Genomic DNA, 14,271 nt, shown 5'->3' on the forward strand with positions numbered 1-14,271 from the left:
TGGAAAATAAGGGCACTTGGAGGGTCTGCCATTCTTGAAATTGAAGAAGTTTGGTCCTGATCAGTGTCTGGACACAAGACTGCTGAGAACTTCATTCAAGACTCAACCTTTCTGATGAGAATCGGGGTATAAACATAAAATAGCAAACATATTCCATTTCCCATTCTTTTGCTTGAGCTGCACCTTATGCTTTCTCTTTTTCTTCAAATTTTTTTATTCATTTTGTAACACAAATAAAGAACACAAACAGAAAAACAAACAATACAAACAAATTCTTGTCATATCCTTATTTTTCTAAACATTGTTAAGTGGTCTTCCCCAAGTCCCACCTATCTGATTTTCATTTTACTTCCATCTTTAGCAGTTTACATATATCATAGTTTCTAGCCATCTTTTTTTTTTAATCACACTTAAAATAACTTCACGTTTTATCGCTTACCAATAATATTATTTTAAAATACACTATCTTCTACTTCTAACCCTACAGCCTATATCCACTTCCAAGGCTATTCTAAGATTTAAATATTAACATATTTTTTTCAAATATTCCTTAAACTACTTCCAGTCTTCTTCCACCGTCTCTTCTCTCTGGTCTCGGAGTCTCCCGGTCAGTTTGGCAAGTTCCATATAGTCCAGCACCTTATGCTTTCTCTGTGCACACAGCATTCTGCTAAACAATATTTATGACTCCTATCAATTCATCTCATGTGAACCCATTAACTCCTTTGGCCTGCTGATGGCCTAAACAACTGAACACCACAAGTACCTAAGCATTCTCCCTACCCCACTGGGGCAATCTCATTAGGCAGCCACGCCTTCCTCTTGACCTAACTTTAAGAAGAAAAGTGAGCAATTTGCAAGTGCTCATGGACTTTTTATGCTAACTATGTGATCTGGATCAAGAGTGATATGTAACAGCAAAGTGTGGCTTGCACATCCCTTTAAAGAGGCACAGACTTAAGGTCAAACTAGATACGGACGCGGGTGGCGCTGTGGGTAAAACCTCAGCGCCTAGGGCTTGCCGATCGTATGGTCGGCGGTTCGAATCCCCGCGGCGGGGTGAGCTCCCGTCTTTCGGTCCCAGCTCCTGCCCACCTAGCAGTTTGAAAGCACATCAAAGTGCAAGTAGATAAATAGGGACCGCTTTATAGCGGGAAGGTAAACGGCGTTTCCGTGTGCTGCGCTGGTGCCGGCTCACCAGAGCAGCTTCGTCACGCTGGCCACGTGACCCGGAAGTGTCTCCGGACAGTGCTGGCCCCCGGCCTCTTAAGTGAGATGGGCGCACAACCCTAGAGTCGGACACGACTGGCCCGTACGGGCAGGGGTACCTTTAGATACAGAACATAGCTTTGAATCTGCTACTTAGTTTTTTTTTTAAATAAAAAGGTGAGAATCCTAACAGCAGCTAAGAGGGACCATTATATAGATTACGGCCTCATAATTGCTTTTCGATTTTTAAAAAATACAAGGGCAGAATGAAGAAAAGAATTCCAGAATCAGATTCAAAGACACATTAAACCTCACATCTAGTTTGACCCTAATTTGACTATTTGTCAAACACTGTTAAATTAGTCGGTACAGGAATAATAGACCTGTGGCCTTCCAGATGGTGTTAGACTCCAGCTCCCATCAGCATGACCAATATTTAGGGATAATGGGTACTGGAGTTCAGCAACACTTGGAGGGTCACTCATCTCTGAATTAGTGCCATCTACTGGGTGGTGCTTTGGGTTAAACCACAGAGCCTAGGACTTGCCGATCAGAAGGTCGGCGGTTCGAATCCCCACGACGGGGTGAGCTCCCGTTGCTTGGTCCCTGCTCCTTCCAACCTAGCAGTTCGAAAGCACCTCAAAGTGCAAGTAGATAAATGGGTACCGCTCCGGCAGGAAGGTAAACAGCGTTTCCGTGCACTGCTCTGGTTCGCCAGAAGCGGCTTAGTCATGCTGGCCACATGACCCAGAAGCAGTACGCTGGCTCCCTCGGCCAATAAAGCGAGATGAGCGCCACAACCCCAGAGTCGGCCACGACTGGACCTAATGGTCAGGGGTCCCTTTACCTTTACTGCTGCAAAGTGAAAGCACATGACAAATCAATAACTCTATTAAATAATTACTGTACTTTTCCATCTATAAGACACCCCCTCTTTTGGGGGACTCAAATGGGGGGGAGATGTATCCATGAATAAGACACCCCCTAATTTTGACATTATTTTTAAGGGAAAAAACCTGGTCTTATACACGGGAAAATATGGTAAATACCAAGAGAACTTTAATTACTATTTTTATTATTTATTACCTGATTAATAGGATCCTGGGGCCTTGAAGGAGCTTTCCATTCATTTTCATACATTATTTCTTGTTTTCTGGGAAGCATCTCCAGCTTGATTTTGGGTGAATGACGATCATGGATTCTTGATTTCTGAACTTCAGGAGCTCCTTTGATAATTCAATTAAATAAGGTTTTGATAATTATTTCCAGTATCATACTCCTATGCCCCTCCCCTTCAAAACCCCAGAATGACCAGCAGCATACACTGAGTTGGGAATCCTGTTTGGCACCAAATGTGCAGTTCGGCTCCAATTAAATATGCTCCAAAATGTGAGCACACAGGTAATGAGAATTACTCCTGAACAATGCTTACTGAAGTACCTACCACCATCTATTTCTATTGATCTAAAACATTCTTCTAGTTCCAGTGAGAAGGGAACTGACATTACCTGGCTTAGTCTACCTCATCAGGGAAAGGGTGTAGTGTTCAGGTACCTCTGTGGTTTGCACACAATACACTGGCAATACATTGGCCCACCTTTTACTAGAAGATGCATAAAATTAATGCTACCTTATAACAGCAAAGTAATAATTCTACCTTTTAATGAGGGTGAAAGAAGACCTTTTAATGAGGGTGAAAAAGGAGAGCACAAAATATGGTCTGAAGCTCAACATCAAAAACACCAAGATCATGGCCACTGGGCCCATCACCTCCTGGCAAATAGAAGGGGAAGAGATGGAGGCAATGAGAGATTTCACTTTCTTGGGCTCCATGATCACTGCAGATGGTGACAGCAGTCATGAAATGAAAAGACGCTTGCTTCTTGGGAGAAAAGCAATGACAAACCTAGAAAGCATCTTAAAAAGCAGAGACATCACCTTGCCAACAAAGGCCCGTATAGTTAAAGCTATGGTTTTCCCAGCAGTGATGTATGGAAGTGAGAGCTGGACCATAAAGAAGGCTGATCGCCAAAGAATTGATGCTTTTGAATTATGGTGCTGGAGGAGACTTTTGAGAGTCCCATGGACTGCAAGAAGATCAAACGTATCCATTCTTAAGGAAATCAGTCCTGAGTGCTCACTGGAAGGACAGATCGTGAAGCTGAGGCTCCAATACTTTGGCCACCTCATGAGAAGAGAAGACTCCCTGGAAAAGACCCTGATGTTGGGAAAGACTGAGGGCACAAGGAGAAGGGGACGACAGAGGACGAGATGGTTGGACAGTGTTGTCGAAGCTACCAGCATGAGTTTGACCAAACTGTGGGAGGCAGTGGAAGATAGGAGTGCCTGGCGTGCTCTGGTCCATGGGGTCACGAAGAGTCGGACACGACTAAATGACTAAACAACAACAATAATTCTACCCATGTTTTACATTTTAGATGACAGAATCAGAGGCCTGAATTTATTTGAGTGCAACACTTATAAACAATATATAAACTAAAGTTTCACTCTCTTGGAGAGAAAACTACACCTGACTAAAGCAGTTCTGTGATCTTAAGAGCTATACCATTATATCCCAGCTCAATCATTGCACGAGTGTTGCTGCTGATCATTCCCCCAAGCTGGCGAGGCTAATTCGACAACGACAAGAAACCAAGCTTTTAGCGTCACCAGCCCAGTTCTGTGGAATACTCTGCCAACAGAGATTCAGCAGGCCTCTTCTGTTTCGATTTTTAAATGCCTGCTGAAAACTTTCTGATTCCGTCGGCTTATGCAGGCAATTAAGAATACATACTACCACAGTAGTTAACTGATTTTATCTTTTTATATGCTTTTTATTTTATGGCTTTATGTAGTTCTGAACCACTTTGATATGTTGTTTATTAATTAGTGTTATATAAATATTTCTATAAATACATAATTAAAATACCTCTTGATCCTACTTCTTACTTACAGCACCAGCAGAATGGGGCCACCACCTCGAAAGCACAACCCGTAAACTAGAGCCCTATTCAGTAACACGCATCTGCTCAATAGTTTTGATGCCACCGTGTCCCCAAGGGGAAGGAACATGCATATTCATTATACAGCATCTTCACTGAAATTTGACTAATTATCTCAGTACCAATACCCATTTAAAACAAATTTCTCTCTCTCTCTCTTAAGCATTATGCTTTCATTTATATATATGTATATATAAACCTTAGTGAGCAACAGCTTGCCTGATGGCAGTGAATCTAGTGACCGTTTTCTGTGAATGACGGTGTGGCTGAATTCTTCCTCCATGATCTAAAAGCAAATATAACAGATTACACACACATGCATATCTAGCTATTTATCTATCTATCTATGCTGCATCTTTGCTAAGTGGGGTGATCCACTAGTACCCACCGGGCTCCGAAGGCTTGCAGATTGCAGCCTGCAGCCCAAAGCCCGAAGCCCGGGGAGCGCAGTGCCAACTCCCACTGCGCTCCCCGGGCTTCAGGCAGCTATCCGCAAACCTTCGGAGCGTTCCCCCAGCCCGCAAGCTCCGGGAGCGATGGCAAGGCTGCACAACCTTGCCTCCGCTCCCGGACCTGTTCTGGGGGCTGGGGTCGGGGGAAGCCGCGCGCAGCCTCTCCCGGCTGGAGAGGTTGTGCGTGGCTAAAGAGGAAGCCAAGACAGCCAGCGGGATCCATCCTGCTAGCTGTCTTGGCTTCTTTGTTCTTTGGGGCTGGGGGGGGATTTTTTTTCTTTATTTCCCCCCCTAAAAACTAGGTGCGCCCTATGGTCCGGTGCGCCCTATGGAGCGAAAAATACGGTATTTTGGGGCCCTACAATCAGTAGGGGATGACCTGGTGGTGGTGGTGCTGCTGCTGGGGGCTGCCCAGTTGGCACTACCCCATGACAGGCCCTTTTTGGTGGTGGTTCCCCATTTGCTTAATGTCCTCCTTCGTGAGGTGTTTCTTTCTCCCTCGTTATTCACCTTCAGAAAGCATTCAGAAACATTTCTGTTCACCTGGGCATTTGATGGCTCAGAGATACCATTCCCAGCAACTATTTAAAAATATTCTTCATTGTTTGGAAATATATTTTTATTTTTAATCACCCTGTTTTACCACTCTGGGCTTCTTTAATAAATTCAGTTAATAAATACATTTTCCTGCGGAAAGCAAGCATTAGCAGCAATTGATGTCAGACAATCCCACTCCTCGAATGTAAATTCTATACATTCACCTTAAATGTGACTACCATGTGCAAAGTGAAAAGAGGCAGAAGGGAGTGTGAAGGTTACCAGGGAAGGGTTTTCTCATTTGTTTGGATTGTCTGCAGCCACAGCAGACACTCACCTCAGGGGGCAGAAAATTCTTTATTTGTTTCTCCAAAAAGGGCTTTTTCAAAATGGAGTTGATAGAAGGGCGATCTCTTGGAGATGTTTTAAACAGCTGGGATACTAATGTTCTTAGTTCATATGAATACTTCATAGATACTGGTGAGAAATAGCCTCTGCAGATCTTCAGCACAAGTTGAGGCAAACTCTTGCCTTCAAACTGAAATATTAAAATACAGCCATGAATAGTAGCTGCCAAGTGAAATGTGATGTTTAAATAAAAATGTTGACTCAGCATCTTTTCTGGGGAAAATATCACCATGTGGCCCAGGAAAACCCCCCTCAGATCTATAATATCCTTCCTAAGCTGTCTAAGATTTAGAAGCATTGAAAGTTACAATACTAACTGCTGCCTTTGAAAAGTTCCACTTGAAAAATGTTCATTCTTAGTAAATATTATATTAAACGATTTGCAAATAGTCTGCTAATGTACTTACAGGGTGCTTTAAAGTACAGAGTTCATACAATACACAGCCAAGGGACCATATATCTCTGTAAAAGAAAGAAATCACAGTATGGGGTGGGGAAACATTGTAAAACAAGAATATCCATCTCAACTATGCAGTCAATAAACTATTTCATACTGTTCATTGAAAAACAAATACAATTCACAAAATTTATGGTCACATCCTAGGTTCCAAATTAAGAAGCTTTCTTAATAATACGGATGGATATATAAAGGATGACAGAGAAGTTGCATAAAAGAGAAATAGAACAGTTAAGCTTCTAAATACATAGTCAGCCTCAGAGAGAGAGAGAGAGAAGTCTCAGTATTACTTGCAATATGTAAGGATCACCCATGATGTTCAGTAGATTTCATGTTTTCATGACAATGAATGCCTGCTGGGGTGGTGAGAGGATCCTTCAATCATATGAGCTTGGCAAATCTCTAAGAGCAAAGGTTTTTCACATTTGGGACATGGCATGTCCAACATGTAAGCTAGGAGTGCCTGGGGAGACAGGCGATTGGAAGGCAGAGGCAAAACCTACAAGTAAGAGATTTACTATCCACTCCTGAAAAAAGGCCTCCTTATGGGGCAATTCCAGTTGTCTAGCAGGAGGATCGCCGAAGAATTGATGATTTTGAATTATGGTGCTGGAGGAGACTCTTGAGAGTCCCATGGACTGCAAGAAGATCAAACGTATCCATTCTTAAGGAAATCAGCCCTGAGTGCTCACTGGAAGGACAGATCCTGAAGCTGAGGCTCCAATACTTTGGCCACCTCATGAGAAGAGAAGACTCCCTGGAAAAGACCCTGATGTTGGGAAAGATGGAGGGCACAAGGAGAAGGGGACGACGGAGGACAAGATGGTTGGACAGTGTTCTTGAAGCTACAAACATGAGTCTGACCAAACTGCGGGAGGCAGTGGAAGACAGGAGTGCCTGGCGTGCTCTGGTCCAGGGGGTCACAAAGAGTCGGACACAACTAAACGACTAAACTACAACAACAAGCAGGAGGATGGAAAAGGTATGGTGCTATCACAGAATCACAGAGCTGGAAGGGACCACAAGGGTATCCTAGTCCAACCCCTGCAAGGCAGGAATCTTTTTGCCCAACATGGGGCTCAAACCCATGACAACACTGAATTCCTTCCATGATGTGGTTGAAATATGTGCGTCAGAAATATTCAGACTCACGTTTTGTTGTTATACGGCTTGTTCTCACAGATTTCAGGTGACAAGTAATATGGTGTTCCTACACAGGTCCGAGCAAATTCCATAGTACTAAAGGAAAACAACGTTGAAAAATAATGGTTTTGACCAGTAAGTTTGTTATATATAGGGAAATTGGGGCGGGGGAAACAACTATACATGCCTACATCAATTCATCATTTGGAAACTCCAGGAACAAATTAGAACACTACTTATACATTTCAACATGCAACAGAAAATCTGTATTCCAACCAACAGTGACATAGGAACCCTCAAATAAACCAGGATCAAAAAATGTGATTTAAGATCAGTTTGCTTAATAATCTGTTAGACTAAACCATTGTTTCCCTAGTTTAGATATAAGAGGAAACTGCAGTTTATTCAAAACTGAATTTGGAAGCTTTTAATTTGCTACCCTCATTTATTTATTTTTTACATTTATATACCACCTTTATCTTCCAAAGAACCATGGTGAACATGGTTATTGCCCTTAAATAAATGGTGCTTGATGCAACCTCTTCTCTTCATTTATTGTAAACCACTTTGAGGTATTTTTTTACAATCAAGCAGTGTATGAATTTTATAAATAAAAATAAGGATAAATCATTGTTTAGAGTTAGCGTCAGAATAAGACCAGTCTACATCCCACTCTCTAAACATTTCACTATCTAAAACAAAGTAATCCTTTTCAGACATAGCATGGAAAGAACAATATTGAGAGTCCATAAAATAGTGCTTACTTGCTCAGCATTCTTGCAATCCCAAAGTCTCCAAGTTTTGCTATCACTCCATTATTGCTGAGAAAAATGTTCTGCAATCCATAAAAGTGATGATTTATATACCGCTTAATCACAGCTGACTCTAAGCAGCGTACAAGTATGAAAATAACGATTGTTTAAAACTGCAAGATCAGAATTCAGTTAAAATGCTGCTGAAATAAAGGCTTCAGTAGGCACTGGAAGTTCAACAAGGAGGGTGTTTGTCAACTGGAAGGGAGTTCCATAAAAATGGAATCCACCATACTTTATAAGTCAAAACTTGGCAGCCAGTGCAGTCAGCCTGGAGCGGTGTTATATGCTCAAACTGTTTTGCAGCCAGATTGCTTACTATACCTATCCAGATAGGGGCACAGCTAGGCCACCAGTTGAAGCTGATGGAAGGTGCGCTGTGCCACTGCAGTCACCTGAGCCTCAAGTGACAGCAATGGATCCCTGTCCAAGAACAGTTGTAGTTGACATACCAACCGCAACTGGGGAAAGGCACTCCCCCTTTGACTTACCTGTGCTTTTACATCTCTGTGCAGAATCTTCCTGTCATGTATATGCTTCAGTCCTAAGGAGATTTGCACAAACCAACTCAAGATCTATAGGCAAAGATAAAATGTGAATACCCCATAAACCACCACCACTGTGATTTCTACCGGGGGGGAGGGGACTTCCTTTAAAACATACACATGCCAGTAAAAAATGATGAATTTAATATTGTATACAGTAGATATCAGAAAAAAATAAGATATACATCTCTTCGTCAAAAAGCAGTAAATAGGGATTCCAACCTCACTCTTGACATATAACCTGGACACAACTATCTATTCTACAAGGTCAGAAGATACATTTAGACATTTAGACATCTAGCTAATAGAACCTCTGGGATTAGAGTCAAACAACTTCCTAACCACTGACCCTGAGTAGCAGGCACGCTTCACTCTCTGTAGTTCTAAGTAAGCCCAGTCCACGATAGGTCCATCTGTTCCAGCGCCCTCAACTTCAATCCAAAATTTGCACCCAGGACCTCAGTTTGAGGCCAGCTTTTTAAAGAAGAGCAGGGAACCTGTGGTTCTCTGGATGTTGTTGGATCTCCCTCTCATCCCTGATCACTCTGCCAGAGGCACAAATTATTATGGCACTAATGACTTGGTGAAGGGACGCGGGTGGCTCTGTGGACTTGCCGATCAGAAGGTCGGCAGTTCGAATCCCCGCGACAGGGTGAGCTCCCGTGGCTTGGTCCCTGCTCCTGCCAACCTAGCAGTTCGAAAGCACCTCAAAGTGCAAGTAGATAAATAGGTACCGCTCTGGCTGGAACGTAAACGGCGTTTCCGTGCGCTGCTCTGGTTCGCCAGAAGCGGCTTCGTCATGCTGGCCACATGACCCAGAAGCTGTACGCCGGCTCCCTCGGCCAATAAAGCGAGATGAGCGCTGCAACCCCAGAGTCGGTCACGACCGGACCTAACGGTCAGGGATCCCTTTACCTTTACCTTAATGACTTGGTAAATAAAAGAAAATGAAAGGCAGGATGCCAATCTCCTCGTTGTCCTTTTTTCTGTGATAAATAATTGAATGGAAGAATGTAAAAAAGGCAGTTCTTCAAAATGCAAACTTACCTTGTCCTCATCAAATAACACTCCACGCTGCGAAATTATCCTCTTCATAAGGTCACCTCCATCACAATATTCCATAATAATATATAACTTATTTTTCTCTGTAATAAAAGTATATTAGGCTTATGAACAAACTTTGTATTTACAAATACAGCAATTAACTGCTTTCATGGCAACTGGTATAGCAAACTTAACCGAAGCAATAAATCAGTGTGTTTTTTAAAAAAAAAAAAATCTTGCCACCATCACTATTTCAAAAAATGCTTAAAGTCATTTAAAGTTTAATGTTTGTACATGGTTCCTTCAATGAGCAGTGCAGTCAGGTAATAGTGATTTCAACTAAAGACCCCAAATTCTCGGGCTCGCAACACCGAGACACATATTCCATGCCAAACAGATTAAGATCTGGCTATCTCCAATATGCTGATATTACAGATTTCCCATCTCTTTACCCCCACCCTACACTAGGTATACACAGCATTAGGGTAACTAGAAGCAAAGGAAATATGTGGTGATCCTGTGTCTTTCAAACATGTGCAAGGAGCAACTGTTCATGGTTCTGCATAAAAAGCTAAACCACCCAAAATTAAAGGCACAAACGGTCCACTGTGAGATTGTTAATTTTCCACCACTGGGATGGAAATAATTTATTTAAATACCTTCCGATTACCCCTCTTCTACACAACTATTAAAGGTACACAATCCCTGTCCTCTTTTGCATCTGCTCACCCTTAGAGTTTTTTTTAACAAACAAACAAACAAAGCCATAGAAAATGAGACCTTGAAAGGCAGTGTAGAAAGCTACTATATTAGGGTGCTTCATCTTGGACAGAACAGCGACTTCTTTCTGAGAGGATTCTTTTTCTTTTCTTGGCATCTAAATTGGTTGAGAAACAAGGAAGGAGAAGCATGTGATTATTACTGTCACTTTCCCAGATGAAATTTAGAGACTTTATTTATATAGTATTGAATATTTAAATATCTACTTTTTTATTTTGTTTTGAACACATGTATACATAAAGATGGATAAATATAAAACCATTCCAAAACTAACTATATCTAATTCCCTATGTCATGAATCATGAGTGTAGATGATATACGTAACATTACTCTAAAAGGTAAGCGCATTTGGGACAGGTGGGAGGAGAGATTATTTACCTTTGTTAAATTGACCTCCTTGATAACACATGGTTGATTGTTATCCTTTCCTTTAGCCAAGAATACTTTGCCAAAAGATCCTTCTCCAATCATTTTAATCACTTCATACTCATCCATGTTGTGGATTCAGAGAAATGTCTGTAAAACAAAAATATTTAAGTGATAGATACTTAATACAGTGGTACCGCTGTTTACGAACTTAATCCATTCCAGAAGTCTGTTCTTAAACCAAAACAGTTCTTAAACTGAGGTGTGCTTTCCCTAATGAGGCCTCCCGCCGCTGCTGCCCTTCCACCGTTCGGATTCCGTTCTTAGACTGAGGTAAAGTTCTCAAACTAAGACACTATTTCCGGTTTTGCAGAGTTCGTAAACCGAATAGTTTCAAAAGTTTGTCCCACAAATGTTGATTAGGTACAATCCGAAACATTAAGAGGATATTCACACACCTACTCCATTAGAAGTGAAACGATGAAACTTATAGATTTGGGGAGAATTGCCTTTATTAAAGATTGATTATCATCACATTGACTGTGGGAGCTACACCTACTGCACACGTGAAAGAAATATACTTCTGATTCACAAATGGCATGCAGAAGACCCCTTCTCATCCTGTCTGCTGTGAAACACACACACATCCTGTATTCCAGCCTTTGTCAAACTGGTGTTTGGGACTAAAACTCTAGCTGGGGACTGAGGATAGTTGTAGTCCAAAACATCTGGAGGCACCAAGTTGGCAAAAGGCTGCTTTATTCCATATAATACTTAATTAAACTAGAGTAAAATGAAAAGCGCATGCTGCTTGTGGTCCCAGGGTAGTATTGACATGTTCTATTTTTAGACAGAACACTCTTCTGTTTAAAGGCTTCCTCTAATTCAGTGTTCCCCAAACTTGGGACATCAGCTATTTTTGGACTACAAGCCCCATCATCCCTAGCTATCGAGACCAGTGGGCAGGGATGATGAGAACTGTAGTCCAAAACTAGCTGGCGACCCAAGTTTGAGAAAAACTGCTCTAATTCAAAGGACAGTCTGGTTTAAAGATAAACATCTCTAAGAACAGACAGCTAGAGTCCTGAAGTTGCACCTGAACAGCAGATTGGTCAGATACTTCCAAACAATGGTGAGCTGTATTTTATTTCTGTTTCAATTACAGCAATTATTTCTACCATACATATTATTGTGTGCTCACAAATGATAGGCAAACTGGCATCCTATTTCTTTGATGATGCATTCATTTTTCTTTGGGTCAGTGTGTAAGTGGACACTCTATAACCCACAGCACAGGTTTGCAGTCACCTTGCTGAAATCTAAGCAGGTCTGCAGGTACTTGCTTGGCTGGGAAGCACAGCCTTCAATTCCACAAAGTGGAAAAGGCTGGATATAAAAATGTGCGGAAACAATTAAGTTTTACTCAGAGCAGACCTGCTGAAATAGGCCTGAGTTAGTCATGTTCATTCATTTCAGCGGAGCTACTCCTGAGTAAAAAATAGTTTGATGACCACCCCAGGGAAAACAAAGATCCATTTGCCACCCGAGTCATTCAAGATCCCCTCCACCCCTCAAAATTGAAGCATTATTTTCAAATAATAGGCCACTTGGTAGCATGAGCGCACTTTTTCATGCAGCAGTTCTCAAAGTGGGAATTTGCACCTCTGGATGTGACAATGGTTATCAGCAGTGCTTTTTATTTCCTGGGGGGACGCAGACCCCTAAACATTTTGTGAATCTAAATTTGGCCTCATTGAGGGGCAGTACTTCAATACGAGTAGGAAAATGAGAGTACTCCTAAACATTTTTTTTTAAAGGAAAAAAAAAAGCACTTTGAGAAGCTGATCTCCCTGGATAGTTAAAATAACGAGACGAGTTCCAGCAGGATTTTGAATAACTGTGCCATCAGTTTTGTGACCGCTTCCAATTTTCCACGGCGCTCCTTTCTCTTCCTTAGCCCTTCTTCACCCGTCGATCTCCGGGGCGCTTCGCAGCACCAAAAAAGGCAAGATTAAAAAACACAAAATGCATATTGGAAACCAAGCATATAGGAAAGAAGGCAGTGCAACCCCCACCCCCACCCCCACCCCCACCCCACGACGTCGTTGCTTTAACGGAGGCGAACCCACAAGCGGGGAAAGGGGGTGGCGGTTGAGGCCTCGGGAAGGCGACCCTCCGTTTCCCACGCGCGGGTTACCCGGGGAGCCGGCTTCCGAGTCCGCACGTCGGGGGTTGTCTCCAAAGCGGGGCGCCCGGACGCCATGGGGTGGGCGGTGGGGCTAAGCGCGTCCCCGCTCCTCGCTCGTGAAGGGAGCAGGCCCTCGCCTCCTCCCCGCCCTCCGCGTTGCCAAGGCGACGGAGAGAAGAAAGACGCGCGGGCCGCTTCCGCAAACGGCCGCTCTGCGACGGCCTCGGCCGGCCCGTGAGGGAAGGTCTCCTGCGCAGCAGGGAGGGCGGGGAAGGGGGTCGCTGCCACCTACACGACACACACAAACACACACCCCGTTATGGTTAAGTCTTTAAGTCGTGTCCGACTCTTCTGTGACCCCATGGACCACAGCTGTCAACTTCCCCCTTTCTTGCGAGGAATCCTATTCGGAATAAGGGGATTTCCCTTTAAAAAAGGGAAACGTTGACAGCTATGCCGTGGGCCAGAGCATGCCTGGCACTCCTTTTTTTGTGTAAAATTCCCTTATTCCAGCGCCAGTTCCCGCTGCTATCCCGGATTGTTAGATATCCCATAGACGGTCTCTGGGACAGGCGAGGCTGCTGATCCCTTATTTTCAAATCTGAAAGTTGACAGCTATGCTCCTGTCTTCCAGTGCCTCCCGCAGTTTGGTCAAATTCATGCTGGTAGCTTCGAGAACACTGTCCCCCCATCTTGTCCTCTGCCGTCCCCTTCTCCTTGTGCCCTCCATCTTTCCCAACATCAGGGTCTTTTCCAGGGAGTCTTCTCTTCTCCTGAGGTGGCCAAAGTATTGGAGCCTCAGCTTCACAATCTGTCCTTCCAGTGAGCACTCAGGGCTGATTTCCTTCAGAATTGATCGGTTTGATCTTCTTGCAGTCCATGGGACTCTCAAGAGTCTCCTCCAGCACCATAATTCAAAAGCATCAATTCTTCGGCGATCAGCCTTCTTTATGGTCCAGCTCTCACTTCCATACATCACTACTGGGAAAACCATAGCTTTAACTATACAGTGGTACCTCTGGATACGAACGGGATCCGTTCCGGAGCCCCGTTCGTATCCTGAAGCAAACGCAACTCGCGTCTGCACATATCGCCACTTCCACGTCATTTTTACTATCTGTGAATGCGCAAGCAGCGAAACCCGGAAGTAACACGTTCCGTTACGGGTCGCGGTGGAGCGCAACCTGAAGGGACTCAACCTGAAACAACTTCAACCTGAGGTATGACTGTATGGGCCTTTGTCAGCAAGGTGATGTCTCTGCTTTTTAAGATGCTGTCTAGGTTTGTCATCGCTTTTCTCCCAAGAAGCAGGCGTCTTTTAATTTGGT

General features: G+C 43.3%; 1 protein-coding gene across 3 annotated transcripts in view; it reads right to left on the reverse strand.

Moving 5' to 3' along the window:
• NEK5 (NIMA related kinase 5) overlaps positions 1-13,158 on the reverse strand; it is a 24,406-nt gene extending 11,248 nt beyond the window's left edge. The window contains exons 1-11 of one of the 3 annotated variants that reach the window (XM_080999067.1): positions 12,953-13,158; positions 10,768-10,905; positions 10,390-10,486; positions 9,613-9,710; positions 8,512-8,595; positions 7,973-8,043; positions 7,218-7,304; positions 6,016-6,070; positions 5,538-5,738; positions 4,431-4,497; positions 2,296-2,435 (exon numbers count right to left, since the gene is read on the reverse strand). In XM_080999067.1, coding sequence (XP_080855193.1) covers positions 2,296-2,435; positions 4,431-4,497; positions 5,538-5,738; positions 6,016-6,070; positions 7,218-7,304; positions 7,973-8,043; positions 8,512-8,595; positions 9,613-9,710; positions 10,390-10,486; positions 10,768-10,884 — 1,017 coding nt within the window. In that variant the 5' untranslated portion in view covers positions 10,885-10,905; positions 12,953-13,158. Of the gene's footprint in view, positions 1-2,295; positions 2,436-4,430; positions 4,498-5,537; positions 5,739-6,015; positions 6,071-7,217; positions 7,305-7,972; positions 8,044-8,511; positions 8,596-9,612; positions 9,711-10,389; positions 10,487-10,767; positions 10,906-12,884; positions 12,909-12,952 lie in introns of those variants that run through there. The other 2 variants (XM_080999068.1, XM_080999069.1) reach the window with 2 other exon arrangements.
• Between the last annotated feature and the right edge of the window lie 1,113 nt (positions 13,159-14,271).

The sequence above is a fragment of the Podarcis pityusensis genome, assembly GCF_964106645.2.
Source record: "Podarcis pityusensis genome assembly, chromosome: 3".
Classification (NCBI taxonomy): Eukaryota; Metazoa; Chordata; class Lepidosauria; order Squamata; family Lacertidae; genus Podarcis; species Podarcis pityusensis.